Source organism: Arvicola amphibius, chromosome 6, assembly GCF_903992535.2.
Source record: "Arvicola amphibius chromosome 6, mArvAmp1.2, whole genome shotgun sequence".
NCBI lineage: Eukaryota > Metazoa > Chordata > Mammalia > Rodentia > Cricetidae > Arvicola > Arvicola amphibius.
Window position 1 is genome coordinate 139790103 of NC_052052.2, and position 14485 is coordinate 139804587.

Consider the following 14485-nt stretch of genomic DNA (forward strand, 5'->3'; position numbering starts at 1 on the left):
TCATAGTGGAGTTTGAGGCTGACTGTGGGAGGCCCTCAAGGGTGTACGTGAACACAGCATATTCTAGAGGTCTCCTGCACTGACATTTTAGATAAAGAAAGGAGGCAGTGCCTGAGTAAAGGGCCTTGCTTCTTAGGTATCACAGGATGTCAATACTGAGAAGAGATGGTCTCCATCGCTAGTATGCCAGCTCTGCAAACACTGGCTTTGCAGTCAGAGCTTACCGTTTGGCTTTTTTGTAAATGTAATCAAGTTGTTTTTTGTGATTCCTGGGATGTTTATACACATGCAAAGCCAACCTAGTGATAATGGTACCCGGATACGTACTATTTGGAAATCTGATGTTAAGTTCCAAGATGCATTGTTTGTTTTTTAAAACTGTCTGTGTAGACTGGATTGCTAAGCCACACCTATAATGCCATTACTTGGCAGTTTGAGGCCAGCTTGTGCTGCATAGTAAGTCTGTCTCAGCAAGCCAACCCAAAACAAAAAAATATTAAAGAAAAAAGTGCCATTTTGGTTCATTTGAACGGCTTTAGGGACTGAAACCAGGCATTTTCGTTTTGAACATTATTTAGGAAACATGGTCCTCAGTGTTTCTGACTTGATATCAACTTGTTTTGTGACATCTTCAGTTCTGGCTCATCTCTGAACACAGTGGCGATGCTGTCCCTTATATGCATTCGTGTGTGTGTGTGTGTGTGTGTGTGTGTGTGTGTGAGAGAGAGAGAGAGTATGTGTGTGTGTGCGTGTGAGTGTGTGTGTGTGTGTGAGTGTGTGTGTGTGTGTGTGTGTGTGTGTGTGTGATTGTCACCAGTCTGCTGAATTCAAGTAAAGAAATCAAGCTGTATCATGTGGAGTGTTGTGCAGTGAGCGTGTTGACTGCTCGGTACACTTTGGTGTGTGTTAGTAATGTAGAATGTAGAAACTGTTCACTGTGCTGTGCGAACTTAGACCGTGGAGTCTGACCAGCTCCAGGTACCCGGGGAGCAGGATAGCCGTGAGTGGATGTGCACGTGTGGGGGAGGAGGCAGCTTCTTCTCTCCGCCTAGTTATAGTCATAGCATCTGTTTTAGTTTCAGGGCATCCAAGAACGTGAGTACTACTGATCAGTACCAAAGTGTAGAGATCTTTTTAGAGTGCAGCAGTTTAGTGAATTTATCGTGGGAGTCCTTGCTTCTCTTGAAGGTGGAAGGATATGCTGGTCCACACCCTCATATTGGCATCCAGCCTTCCCCTCCCTCCTCCGAGATGGATTATCATGTGCACCCTATGGCAGCTCTTAACTCCCTCTCAGCTCTGGCTGCTGGGTGTTTCAGAGCTCGGGGTACCAGTGTGGGGTTTTGAGTTCTGTGTCATCCTGATGATAATTTTGCCGTAAGCCATAACTCGTTTGAATGGCTTCAGTTTTGAAATCTAACGCCTTGGATGCTTCGGTCTCCCATTACTTATAACAGGTATCACAAGTAGCGAAAAAGGTATCTTTCAGTTGGCTGACTCTGATGATGATGATGCTTCTTATGGGTGGGTAGAAGGGAAGGGAAAGAGATGACCTACAAGTAACTTGAAGTTATTTACAGACATTCAATTAGTGGATTCCTAGCTAATGACTTATTTTTCTCTGGCAAAGTTGAGTTGTTTAGTAAATGTGCATCACTTTTTGAGAGTGCATTATTTGAGACTTCAATAGTTTTTACTTTGCAATGAGGAAATGTTTCTTTTGTGACATTTTGCTTCTCTTAGATGTCACTTATAGAGTTGGAATTTGATGAATTGGTTTGTATCATTAAATGAGGGAGGGAAGGCAGAAGGTTTTCACCACTAGAAGGTTGGAACCTGGTTTTGCTAGGCTCAGGAGATGCTGTGTTGTGGGTTGGGTCAGTAGGCTCAGCCTGGGACTCAGCCTGTCCTTCCTTCTGTGGACCACACTACCTGCTGAAAGCTAAGGCGTTCTGCATCAGCCACCCTAGCAAGAACAAACCATGGTGAGGCTCCGGGTTTTACCTCTGTATACACTGTTAAGCACCGGTGCTCTCATTTGTGAATAAGGAGGGCTTTGACGTCTGCAGCTCATGGACATTAAGATTAAAGCTGACTGGTGCTGTGGGCAGGCTGTGTCTGCTGGGTGCATGGCTCCTGGTTGCTGCTGTTTCTGGGCTTGCTTGTTTTTTGTTTTTTGTTTTTTGTTTTTTTTTTTTTTTTGGTTTTTTTGAGACAGGGTTTCTCTGCAGCTTTAGAGCCTGTCCTGGAGCTAGCTCTTGTAGACCAGGCTGGTCTCGAACTCACAGAGATCCGCCTGCCTCTGCCTCCCAAGTTCTGGGATTAAAGGCGTGCGCCACCACCGCCCGGCTTTGTTTGGTTCTTGTCTGCCTCTGCTGCCCTCCCCTCCTCAACTTCTGGTCTTACAGCTCCATCTCCTTTTTCTCCAAAGAACAGTTTGTTCCTAGTGAGGCCTAGCATGATGGGTCGACTCAGTCACTAATGTATTTTAATATTCTGCTGTTACCTGCCCATCCTTTTGTTTATGTTACAATTTAACACATAATGCCTCTTTGTTGTTGTTGTTGCTTGAAATCATTTTAAATCCATTTTATAATTCTTTAAGATACTTACATGGTTCAAAGTATAATCTAGAAAACAAAATATTGCTAGGGAAACTAGCTTCCATCTTCTGTTTTTCCTCTCCAGTATGTGTCCACTTAAAATTTGTTGCTTATTTTCTTTCTTTCTTTTCTTTCTTTTTTTTGTGGAGTAAATGATAAATACATTTTGAGAAAGGTTGCATTCCATAGCCTAGCTTACTCTGGAACTGCCTTTCATTTCTGACCCACCTGCCTCACCTTTAAAAGTGGTGGGATTACCCATGGTGTAAATCTACATCTGGCTTTTTTTAAAAATTATTTTTGTCTTTAATTTGTGTATGTATGTATGTGTGTATGCAAACAGATATGCTGGCTTCACAGGTAAAATATAACTGGGCTGTTTTATTTTATGTTATATCTTTATATATATGTTATATCTTTTTCTCTGTATGTGTTTCATATTTAATGAGGAGGAAACCTCTCTAGCTACATTTGTGTACTAGCATGCACACTCAAGATGCTCTTTCTCTCTAGGCAGAGAGGAATTATGGGAAAGGGTCATACATGACTGGATATGGCTAAAATTGTGAAGAGGCATAGAAGCCTTTGTTGTTACTTTTTAACTTTTGTAAACTCTTCATGAGCTGCTTCCCAGTGCCCCGCCTCCCCCGTAGTTACATTTGCCTGTAATGATACTGCAGCAGTCCTAGGAGAGAGCCCTGCAACTTTCTGAAAAGCGGTCCTTTCACATATGCTGGCCCAGATGAGTGGTAGGAGGAAGTGCTGTCTCTGGTTTCAGAATGAGTTCAAGCCCTGTGTGGGGACTTTCCAAATGAGGAGGTGCACCGAGAGGCGGTTTACCCTGGAGAACCAGAGCTCAACAACTGGTGCAGCCGGCTTGAGCAGGCCTCTAGGCTGAGAGCAGACTCTGGAGATTGCTGATGCTGGTTTGTGCCTAGCTTGGGATGAATAAAGAAATGTCCTTCAGGTGGAACCAGAGATAGAGCTTACCCATGGAGATAAAGAGTGTGTTCTCTTAGTTTGCATTAATCACTGCCGACACATACCTAAGAAATGACGTGCAGCTTCTGCAGAGCATGGGAAGTATGTGGCAGGACCTCAGGTGGCTTTGTGCAGCGCCTTATCACCATTGAGGGTTTTAATATTTAAAATATGAACATTATTACATGCCTATTGTATATGAAGCAAGTCCAGTTATCTGATCTCTGTGCTTGTGATATTATCTGATCAGTTTTAAAAAGTTAACATTTCTGAGACAGTGGCAGGTGCTCATAGCATTATGTGTCTTCTGTGGCACATCAGTTATCTCAGAAATCAGAACCATCTTTTGAAGCAAACCTAAGATACCTTTCTTTGTCAGGAACCAGAAATGAGCCCCAGTTATCCTGGTGCACACCCTTGTCATGCTCACTGGACTATGTCACCGCAGCGCGCTCACTTCTCTTGTTCTGAAGCTCAGCACAAGGGATCCCTTCCAACAGAGTCACTTGGTAACTATTTCTGCCTTAGTAGCAGCCAGTGCTATGCTGTAGCCTTTGGTGCTGAAATGCCTGGGAATGTTCCCCTGAGAAGACCTGGGCTCAGGAAACTTGACTTTGGAGGCGGGGGTAAGAGTACAAATTTCACCACCACATCTTTGAAAAAACATTTTTTTTTTCTTATTAGAAAAGCCGTTCATTTCCTATAGCTGGGCTTGGGCAAGTCTTTGTAGTTCATAGCTTAGAGAGTTTTTTCTTTTTCTTTCCTTCCTTCATTCCTTCTTTTTTTTATTTTTTTGAGACAGGGTTTATCTGTGAAGACTTACTTCATTTTTATTTTTCCGTGTGTCTGTGTGTGCATTCACGTACATGCACACTTGCACGCCCAAGGAGGTCAGAGTTATCAGATGCCCCGGGACTGAAGTTACAGGTGGCTGTGAGCCACCTGACATGGGCGCTAGGAACCAACCTCAGTCTTCTGCAAGAACTGTTCGTGCTCTTAGCCACTGAGCTGCTTCTCCATTACCCACCCACTCCACGGTTTACTTTTCCCCAGATCATTAGACTTTCTGTGCAGCTGCTTTAACCCCGTGTCCTTTGAAGCATAGAAGAAGTATTTGATGTTTCAGAACCAAGTGTGTGAGAGGCAAGGCCGATGGCTCCTGGTCTGTGATGTGCCATGCGCACAGGCATATTTGTGTTCTGTCTAGCCAGATTGTACTCAATCTTCAAAGTCATACTCTGATCACCAGTTTTTGGCTCGTTTGACACTTGGGCTTCCTGTTATCAGGTCTGTGAAAAGTCAGAGCAGTGGCAGCAGATGGATGTGAACATTGAGGAAGAGAGGATCATGGGAAGGGAAGTCCAGTGAGTCCACCAAGTGCTAAGCATAAAAAAAAAATCTAAAGCCTGGAGCGTTGGTTCATGGAGTGATGAGGTTCCATGGAGCTTAGAAAGGGCAGAACCAGGTTTTGACTGAAGGCAGGGTGACAGTAGGGTGCTGTTGTACTTTCTTCAGCCGATGTATGTCTAGAGAGAAAGGGACAGCGAGCTTCCTTTTTCAGCCTGAGCAGCTCCCCTGCAATGAGGAAGGCCATGGGAATGTAGGAGGAAGCCATACTGGTACCTGTGGCTTTCAGCTTCGGCACAAATGCAGTTCGGATGGACATCTTGATATCAGCATGGTGCTTGTTGCCTATTTAAGAGAAATATTATTCTTTCCTCTGATCAGGACTCTCATTAGAACAAGAGCATTGAGGGGGTGTACATTTTCAGTGACTCCATGCTGAAATGTGAGTGCCCAAAGGCTAGTACCAGGAAAATGGGTCATCTTGCCTTTCCCTGTTTCAGGTAGAGATAACCACCCTTGAGAGCTGAGAGCTTTCTTGCTTTCACAGCTCATCGCTCTCAGCAGTGTAGAAAACATGCCTACTCTGAATCCATTTACTTTATCTATCAGTGTTGGTGGCAATCTGAAGTTCTCTGTAGTGTTATACTTGCCTCAATCATTTGCCTGAGGATCCTGTGAAAAACTAGCTTGATATGACAGTTCATGCTCTTAGGAAGAACAGTATGCTGTCCCTCCCTCCCTCCATGGGTAGATGTAGGAGGAATTATATTGAAGATTTTATGCTGAAAGAATAGTAGTCATTCATAAATGTATCCTAGAAGTAACGGCTAGTGATGGTAGTTTATATATGTGTTCCTGTAGCTACATGCACATCTAGACATGAACATTTACACATACTATATGAGTGTAAAGGTGTAGAATACACAGCACAGCTGACATGGTATGCCAAGCATTTCTATAGTGCTCCCCTTCAATATCACTGGTGACGAGTATTGTCAATGCCACAACAATGACTGCCCTGTGTTGTCACGTGACTGTTGTAACTGGCTGTGTGATTAGATGGCTTCTATTGTATCTACTTGATACTATGGGTTCTTTGTCTTTTTTTCCCTTCTCTAGTTAAAAATTATGATTTATTGGAGTGTATTTTTTGATTAAAAATACTTTTTCTTCTTCATTAGAAGTTTGATTATTTGGGGCTGGGCTAGATTCCATGGTAGAACATGTACATCCAGGATCAATCTCCAGGGTCTGAACATCTCCTTTAAAACCTAATTCAAGATTGTTCATTCTGCTATTGTTTTGATCCTGCAATAGTTTCAAGAAAAATTCACCATTTTAAATAACAAATTTAGGGTTGTGTCTGTTTTCTCTTTGCAGAGTTGGAGATGAGCCCAGGGCCTTATGCGTTCTAGGTAGGCACTGTACTTCTGGCTGCATCTCCATTGAACACCATCCTTATTGCCTCTGTCTCCATGTTTTATTCCCCTTGTCATGATCTTGTCTCTGTGTTAGGGCTGCTCTGTAGGGCAGGGTGGAAATTGTACAGTGCTTGCTGCCTTCTAGGAAGATGTAATATTTGATAATTGCATAAATTGTTATAGAATTATACTTACAATGAACACTGATAACCAAAGTGTTCTATGGAATATACATTTGAAAAATCTGGAGAGAAAAGAAAAAAACTAATTAAAATAATTGTTTTTGAGCTGGAGAGATGGCTTAGTTGGAGTTGGTAAAGTTCTGGTCTTGCAAGCATAAGGACCTAGCACCCATGCAGAAGAGGTAGGTATGGGGAGTAGGCCTTCAGGCTGATCCTTGGAGCTCATTGGCCAGCCAGTCTAGCCAATGGTGAGCACCTGGTTCAGTTAGAGACCCTGTCTCTGAAGATAAGATGGAAAGCTATGGAGGAAGATGTGGTACCTCTGGCCTCCACACGCATGGACACACAATGTGTACGAATATACACACACACCAAAAGTTAATTGTTTGATAATAAATATATTACTCATTCATTTACTTATTTACAAATAAGTATCTCTTTGTATAGCCCCAGTAAGTCTAAAGCTCACTGCCCCCGTCTCAGCCCCAGAAGTGCTGGAATTGCTGTTTGTAATTAAAGTAGAAAATCTGAGATTATATCTGAGGAGTTGCCACAAATCAGAAGACACAGCATGGGATATGTATGAGAGGCATGTAGTGTGGAGAGCTGGAGGTTCAGAGCGTCGGCTGCTCTTCCAGAGGACCTGGGTTCTGTTCCCAGCATCCACATGGTGGCTCACAAGCATCTGTACGGCTGGTCTTAGGAAATTGGACACTGTTTTCGGCCCTTCACAGGCACTGCATGCACATGGTGCACAGACATACAGACAAAGCAGCCATACACAAAATAAAAATAAAATGAAAAATAAGTTAGCTATGTAGTACGAAAAACAAGCAATCACTAATTCTTTTGTTTGAATATTTGATTTCTGGACTGAACTATTTTTTGAAGCTATTAAACTTCAGAGTATAAATTGAGTTATTTCTGTCAGCATCCTGGATTTGAGGCAGGACATTGTGATGGTTGCGAGGCCTGTCTGTGCTTACTAAACAAGTTATCCAAAATCACCACAATGACCAACATCAGTGTGTCTAGTCCATAAAGCCCAAGACAAGACAGGCATTCTCTAAGCCACTATTGTTTGTAAGAGGGCACAGTGAGATACAAATGGGGACCATGCATCCTTATACTGCACTATGGCACAGTCATGAAGAAACGAGCCTTTTGTTACACATCTGATTGCTGAAGTCATATGCAAGGTTAAGACTCGGGCTGTCATTCTGGGAGATTAGACCAAACCTTGGAGCAGTTTCAGGAATGTGTTGCCCTTGCTACAGTGGAAAGCTCTATACCCATGTACCTGCAGACAACATTAATTTGACCCCATGTATTTACACACACACACACACACATACACACACACACACACACACACGCACGCACGCGCACACACACATGCACACATGTATGTGTGCTTTGTAAAGAAGGTAGGAAGAGAAAGACCCAGGACTTGGAGGGTGGTAGTAAAGAGTGAATTTGATCAAAATAAAATATATTCTTATTTGCAAGGGAAAAAATGAAGAAGATACTCAAATACCTATTGGTGAATGGAAGATGCCAACTTGAAATGGCTACATACTGTGAATCCAGCTATGTGGCATTTTGGAACAGGTAACCTATGGAGACAAACACATCAGGTTGTAGAGAGGGAGAGATACATGGGTGGAGCTCAGAGGATTTGGGTGCTGAAACTTCTGTATGATGGCTACAAGTGCTAATGAAGAGAACCTTTGTCGTGATCTGGAGAATGTACACCAGGAGGCAATGTGAGTGTCAACTCTGGCTTTGGTGGTGGTGATACCAGAATTTAGCTGCTTTGGCATGTGATCCTCTCTGGTACTAGATGTCTAGAGTGTTAAAATACTAAATTCAATGGGGATATTGTCATAGTCCACAGTCATACAGTGAGCGCAGTTCATGTCTTGGGGATATTCTTTCTGTAGCTTTGGAAATGATCAGTTTTATCGTGAATAGGTTGGGATTTAATACCCTTGTTTTGCTCTGCTCTATCTGTTCTGTGAGTCTGTATTGTGGATATATATTTTTCTGTTGTCAAGTCATTCTTACATTCTTTGAGATTGATGCAACAATGATATTTTAATCGTTGCATTTTAAGTAAGTCCATGAAGGTAGCTGTTTTTATAATTAATGAAATGCAGGCAGATTTGAAATACTAATTTTGTATAATTTTTATTATTGATATGTTTTTCCCATCAGCAGAGCTACTGTCGTGCAGAAGATAGGTTCATTGCTGAAGAGAGTCTTCTGTTTGAGCCGATTGGCAATCCACTGCCTCAAAGTCAAGTCCCTTATCCTCTTCCACAGTCCATGGTCAGAAGATGGCCTGGCTGCTCATTTGTAGGTCCCACAATCCAATGTGAAAGGACTTGAGGGCATCTCAAGTTTTCTTCCCTTCCTGTTATCAAATACGTGCAGGTAGGAAGTCCGCAGGACAGCTAGTCTGCTGCTTCATTGTTTAGCTGTGGGCCTCCTGTCCTGGAGAGTCTACCATGTGACTGGTAACATTTCCCAGCATGCTCAGGGTTGTAAGGATGCTTCTCTATTGAATATTTGGTAACAGCTCTTTCTGAGTTGACTAGAATGGTGGATAGAAATGTTAGTTTGGGGGGATGGATGGGAAGAGAATCTATATTTCTGTAGGACCCTTTTTAACAATCAGTAGTAAGATGTGATAAATGCTGAGTTTAGAGTTTAAGTCCCTGAAGTTTAAAGTTATAAGTCCCTGAAGCCAGCATGTTGAATTATCCTGTCTGTTTCAAGTAGGCCAGCAAGGAGGAATCTAGGAAGCCAGGCAGCTTACATCTGCGTGAAACTTTGCCTTTGTGCTCTGGAGGACTGTGTGTAGAGATTCAAAGTAGGAGTCATCGTAAATTAAAGAAGGCGCCGTAATGGTAGGGCTCTGACCCAGAGCACAGGCCCGGGTCAGTGCTGCCAGAGGCTTGGGAGATGTGTACATTTTATCCGCATTAGCATATGAATTGCAATACTTAGTGGGAATACTAAACAAGTAGTTTTCTTAAAATAGCATTCACCCAGTGAGTTGTGTGCTTAGAGAAACTGATAAAGTCAGAAGCAGATGATGGTGTCGCAGGGCCACTTCTCGGTTGCCCATCTCTTTTGGAGTTGGCACATGAATAAAATCCTATAATTACTGACCTTAGAGTTGAAAGGAATGCTGTAAAACATTCATTTAGAAAGAATTTTTTGGCATTTCTGATGGTAGGTTTATGAAAATGAATAAAATCTAGCTTTTGCTCTTAAAACCTAGCCTGGAAGATAGTATCTGAACAAATACCTGCCTTTTGGGTGCTGAGTTCTGGAAATAGAGCTGTTGGGTAGGAGCTGGATAATCCATGTACTCTTGGCCTGGGACGACAGACTGGGCATGCGGGCAGTTTCCTCCAGCTCTGTGAGGTGAACGCTGCTGGGACTGGTAACACAGGCCACACTGGGTGGCCTTGTCAGCTTGAAAACGAAGAGCTTCCTAGTGTGCCGCGAGTACGTGTATGATTAGTAGCTCATCTAAGCAGCTAGCAGCTGTGTAAGTACACAGGCGTTCTGAGTCTCAGTCTTACTTTTTGGGGGGCATGTGGTAGGAGTGAGGCTATTAGAAGCAAAGCGATTAGTAATTTCCATGGGGTTTGGTCCAGCTGTGTCCCTGTGTCGTCTGACCCAGGGTAAAGGTCTGAATCCTTTGTCATGCTGCACCGATGCTTTGCCACTTCCCTCCCGTGTCCTGCTTTGAACTTGAACATCAGAAATACCGGCCGCCTTCCCTTTGGTTTCCCTGGCATCCCGTTCTTCGCTCTACCTCTCTTGATCCTGCTGTGGTCTGACACCTCTGGCCACTCCTGGTATCCTCTGGAGTGCTGGTCGGCCAGGCTGGGCTTAGCTGCTTGAGTTGCTGCTTCCATGGCCCCAAGTGACCCATCTGTCTGTCCCCACACATCAGAGAGCCCGGCATGTCGATAGGATTTATTAAATGCTTGTAGAATAACTAAATAAAAATTTTGTTTTCTATTTCACTTTTAATTTTTTTGTGTGTGCATTTATGCGTAGATACATGTGTGCGTGCTTGCATGCATGTGTGTGTGTGTCTCATGGGGGAGAGTGGTTAGACAACAATGTTAGTTCTTTCCTCCCACCATGTGAGTCTCAAGGATTGAACACAGATCATTAGACTTTGTGGCATGTGCATTCACCTTCTGTGCCAGCTCAAGGACCCTAAATAAAAGTTCTAAGTCGTCCTTTTTTGTAGGTTAATTGAAAAAAACATATTTATACATGCCTGTGCACGAGTGTGCCTGTGTGCATGTGCACATGTGTGTGTGCATGTGTGTGCACGTGTGTGTGTTTGGATATTTAAATGAACTATTCTGTGTATTGATTTCTGTGTATGTATTTCAACTTGTTTTCTCTTAGGAAAATATGCATTTTAGAGGTTATTAAAATCACTATTTGAAATCGCCTCATGCTTTTTCAGTTGTAATCCTTATTTTGAGACAATCCGGTAATTAATAACAATATACAGAAATTGATATTTTTGTTATATATGTGGACTAAATTCTAATGTGATCATCAATATCTGTCAGCTATTAATACGATACTGTAGATGAGGGAGGCCCCTGCCATTGTGATATATGTAGCCACACAGAGTAGAACGAATGTTGCCTCTTTAATTGTAGGGTCCAGGAAATAAACAGTTTAAATACAAAGTGTTCACAGCTAAAGGGATTTCTGACCAGTTTGTGATTCCTGTGAGATTTTCACTAGATAACTGACTGTTTCAAAAAAGCGATTAAAAATAACTTGATTTAAAGAAAAATAAATAAATTTCAGTCTCAAAGAAGGCAGTGTATACTGGATATGGTTGCTTTGGGATCATTCTAATGGATTGTCAAGGTCTCTTGTCTCTCTCTGTCTCTGTAGCCAAATTGCAGGCTAACTAAACTCTTAAAGGACTCTTATCCTGGAAGCCAGATACAAAGGGTCTTGCTGAGATACTGGATTGGGAGTTGGGCCTCAGCAAATTGCAATTGTCTTTGCATCTTCTGTCAGGTTATATAAATGGTCAAACAAGTAGATTATTAACTCTGACTTTCCTAAGTTCAGAAAGATGCCCTGGAGCCCAGAACAAGGAATGCGCAGCTGTTCCTTTAAGAAGGGAATTAAATCTGGAGGGAAAGCAGGCTGTTATGACTGCTGACATTTGTGGCCTCCTTTCATTTGCGTAAGAGGTGGACTGGCTTCTCTGTGGCTGCGGTTGCCATGGAGAGGTAGTGGGGGAGGACTCCCAGGACCGCAGCCTGCCAGCCAGTGAGCAGCAGAGCTGCTTCTGAGTGTGACGTAAAGGGGCCGGGAGCTCAGGTGTGCCAGCACACAGATAATGAGGATGGCTGACCTGCCATGGCTGGTAATGTGACTGTGCACATACCCCTGGGTGTGATGTGTGTGTGCAGCTGCCTGAGGTTCACTCTGTGACTGGAGACGCCTGTGCTGTTGTGTGTTCCCACCCTTTGATGTGATTCCTCCACTTGACTCGAGCTGATGAAGAGTTTAAACAGTTAAACCAAATGTGAACCCTCTTTATACTAAGAAACTAGTTAACTTCGCCTGGCTTGTTTGCATTTGATAACGTCTTGAAGCATGGCATATAAATAATATATACATTCAGAAAAATCTAATATAGTAGGCTGAATGGTAACCAGAAAGGAATGCATTACCAGCTGGAAATATTAACACATGGGTGTCTAGAGCATGCAGCTTGCTAATGCGAGAGTGAGAGTGGAGAGAGCTGCCAAGCTGTCGAAGGAGAGAAGCTGGGTGTCCTGAAGGTGAATTACTGCATCTTGAGATCAGTCTTAATCATTGCTATTAATATTTTTGAGGGAATAATTTAATGTCAAATAGAAAATCATTAATGGTGTGAATGTGTAGTAGCTGCTCACTATGGCTTCTGTTGCTTTGAGGTAAGATGCCTATTGGACAGGAAGCTACATTAATATTAATTCATGTTTTCTTGTGGATTGGTAATTCCTTAAAGATATTATTTTATTTTGAATTATGTGTATATGTGTATGTTTCTGTTGAGGTACGTGCATGGGATTGCAGGTGTCCAAGGGGGCTAGAAGTGTCAGATCTCCTGGAGCTGGAGTTATAGGCAGTCATTAGACACCCAGTTTGAATGCTAGGTACTAGCATTAGGAACTGCATGGGGTCCTCTGCAAGAACTCTTAACTGTGGAACCATCTTTCTAGCCCCATGGTTGGAAATTTTAAGCCAAACTCTCAAGTACTATTTAAGAAAATATTTGTAAGTAAAAATATGCTTCTTGTTTGAGGAAACACATCTTGGTTAAGTTTATCAAAGACGGTGCAATTCATTTGACTTTTAGTTGTCTGAAGAAATCTAAGTGAGGATTGAATAATTCTGCTTTGTAATAAAATAGTTGAAAATGTTATAGGTGAAAAAAACAAACTGACTAGTTAACACACACTCCAGTTTAGTTTAAGAGAGATAACTTACTCTGCCAAAAATAGGAAGTGGGAGAGAAGAAAGGACAGGAACAAGGGGGAAATAGTGTGCATCTCTGTGGTCCTTGGTAGGTGGAAGCAGGACAGTCATGAGTTCAAGGCTAGCCCATGTTATTTAGTCATAGCTGATTGCACATTCTGTCTTAAAAAACCAAAAGCTGGAGATGTCACTTGGTGATGGAACACTTACCAAGCGTGTGAGAGACTTTGATGCCCATTCTCACCCAAAGAGATAGATTATAACGAAGATTTGCAGAATGTAAAAATATAACATTTACTTGGAAAGTATCATTTCATCTTAAAGTATCTCAGAAATTTCAGTAAATATTGAAGACTATATATGTAAAACTCTTCTTTAGATGACAGCTTTCCTTGGCATCTTGGAAAGTTCTGGTTTTTGCTAGGATGTGTCTTAAAGCATTTCTTTACGTTGAAAATGTGCTATCTAAAGCTGTGTTTATAAATTATTATATGCTGATGTTGGTGAAGTCAGTTTTAATTTTCTTAATTTTAATTCCATGATACACCATTGAGATTTAAAAGGAAATAAAATTAATTCCATTGAGAAGTATTAGAAATAATGTTTTGGAGTTTTTATGTAGGTATCATTGGTGGCACCCAGCTACTTGCTAGGTACTGTTCCTAATGTTCTTATGGGTCTCATGCAGCTTTGTGAGGTAGATGCTCCCTTCTTTCCCAAATTACCACGGAGGAAGCTGGAGTTTGTTCCAGTGTCATCAAGACAAAGAACGGTGCCTGGGCATTTGCAGGTACAAGTCTTCACTGGCAGTGGGGATGCTTTCTGTGTGGGCGTCCACTATTTTAGGTGCCTCCATTGCCTTTGCTGAGTGAGGGAAGGAGCTTGCCTCTTCATGGCTTACTTTGCTCAACTTGCATCAGTGAACACACACGAGCACTTTAGTGTTGAGCGGGCAACCTCCATGGGATTAGCTGTTGTTAGCATGTATTATTCCAAATGAGAACATTTAAGAAACTTATCTCCCACATATTTATTGCCTTATTTGAAGACAGTTAAAATTTGGACTAGAGAGTATGTAATGTCACACTGAAACCTCTTCGTCCGTCATTCACTTACTGACTTTCAGAAGAGTTTCTGTCCTTTGCAGTGAGCCTTGTGAGCTGGGCTGTTGGAGTCTGGCCTGCATCCGATGGGATATTGGGCAGAACCACTGACCTGTTCTGGTCAGATACCAGTTAAAGCCTCTGTCCCTCAGTTAGAACAAAAAAAATGTCTCTAAACTTTGCCAAATACCCTTTAAGGAACAAACTTATTCCTGGCTACCGCCACAAGCAGAGTTACGTATTATGGAGCCGCTTGTTTGTTTCCCAGCTGCCCCCAGACTCCTGAAATAACCACACAGAAACTATATTATTTA

General features: G+C 42.3%; 1 protein-coding gene across 6 annotated transcripts in view; it reads left to right on the forward strand.

The window, feature by feature from the left end:
• Hivep1 (HIVEP zinc finger 1) overlaps positions 1–14485 on the forward strand; it is a 141010-nt gene that overhangs the window by 41425 nt on the left and 85100 nt on the right. The window contains exon 1 of one of the 6 annotated variants that reach the window (XM_038333073.1): positions 8058–8145. The exons of the other annotated variants lie outside the window; for them this stretch is intronic. Coding sequence (XP_038189001.1) covers positions 8082–8145 — 64 coding nt within the window. The 5' untranslated portion in view covers positions 8058–8081. Of the gene's footprint in view, positions 1–8057; positions 8146–14485 lie in introns of those variants that run through there. 6 annotated transcript variants of the gene reach the window in all.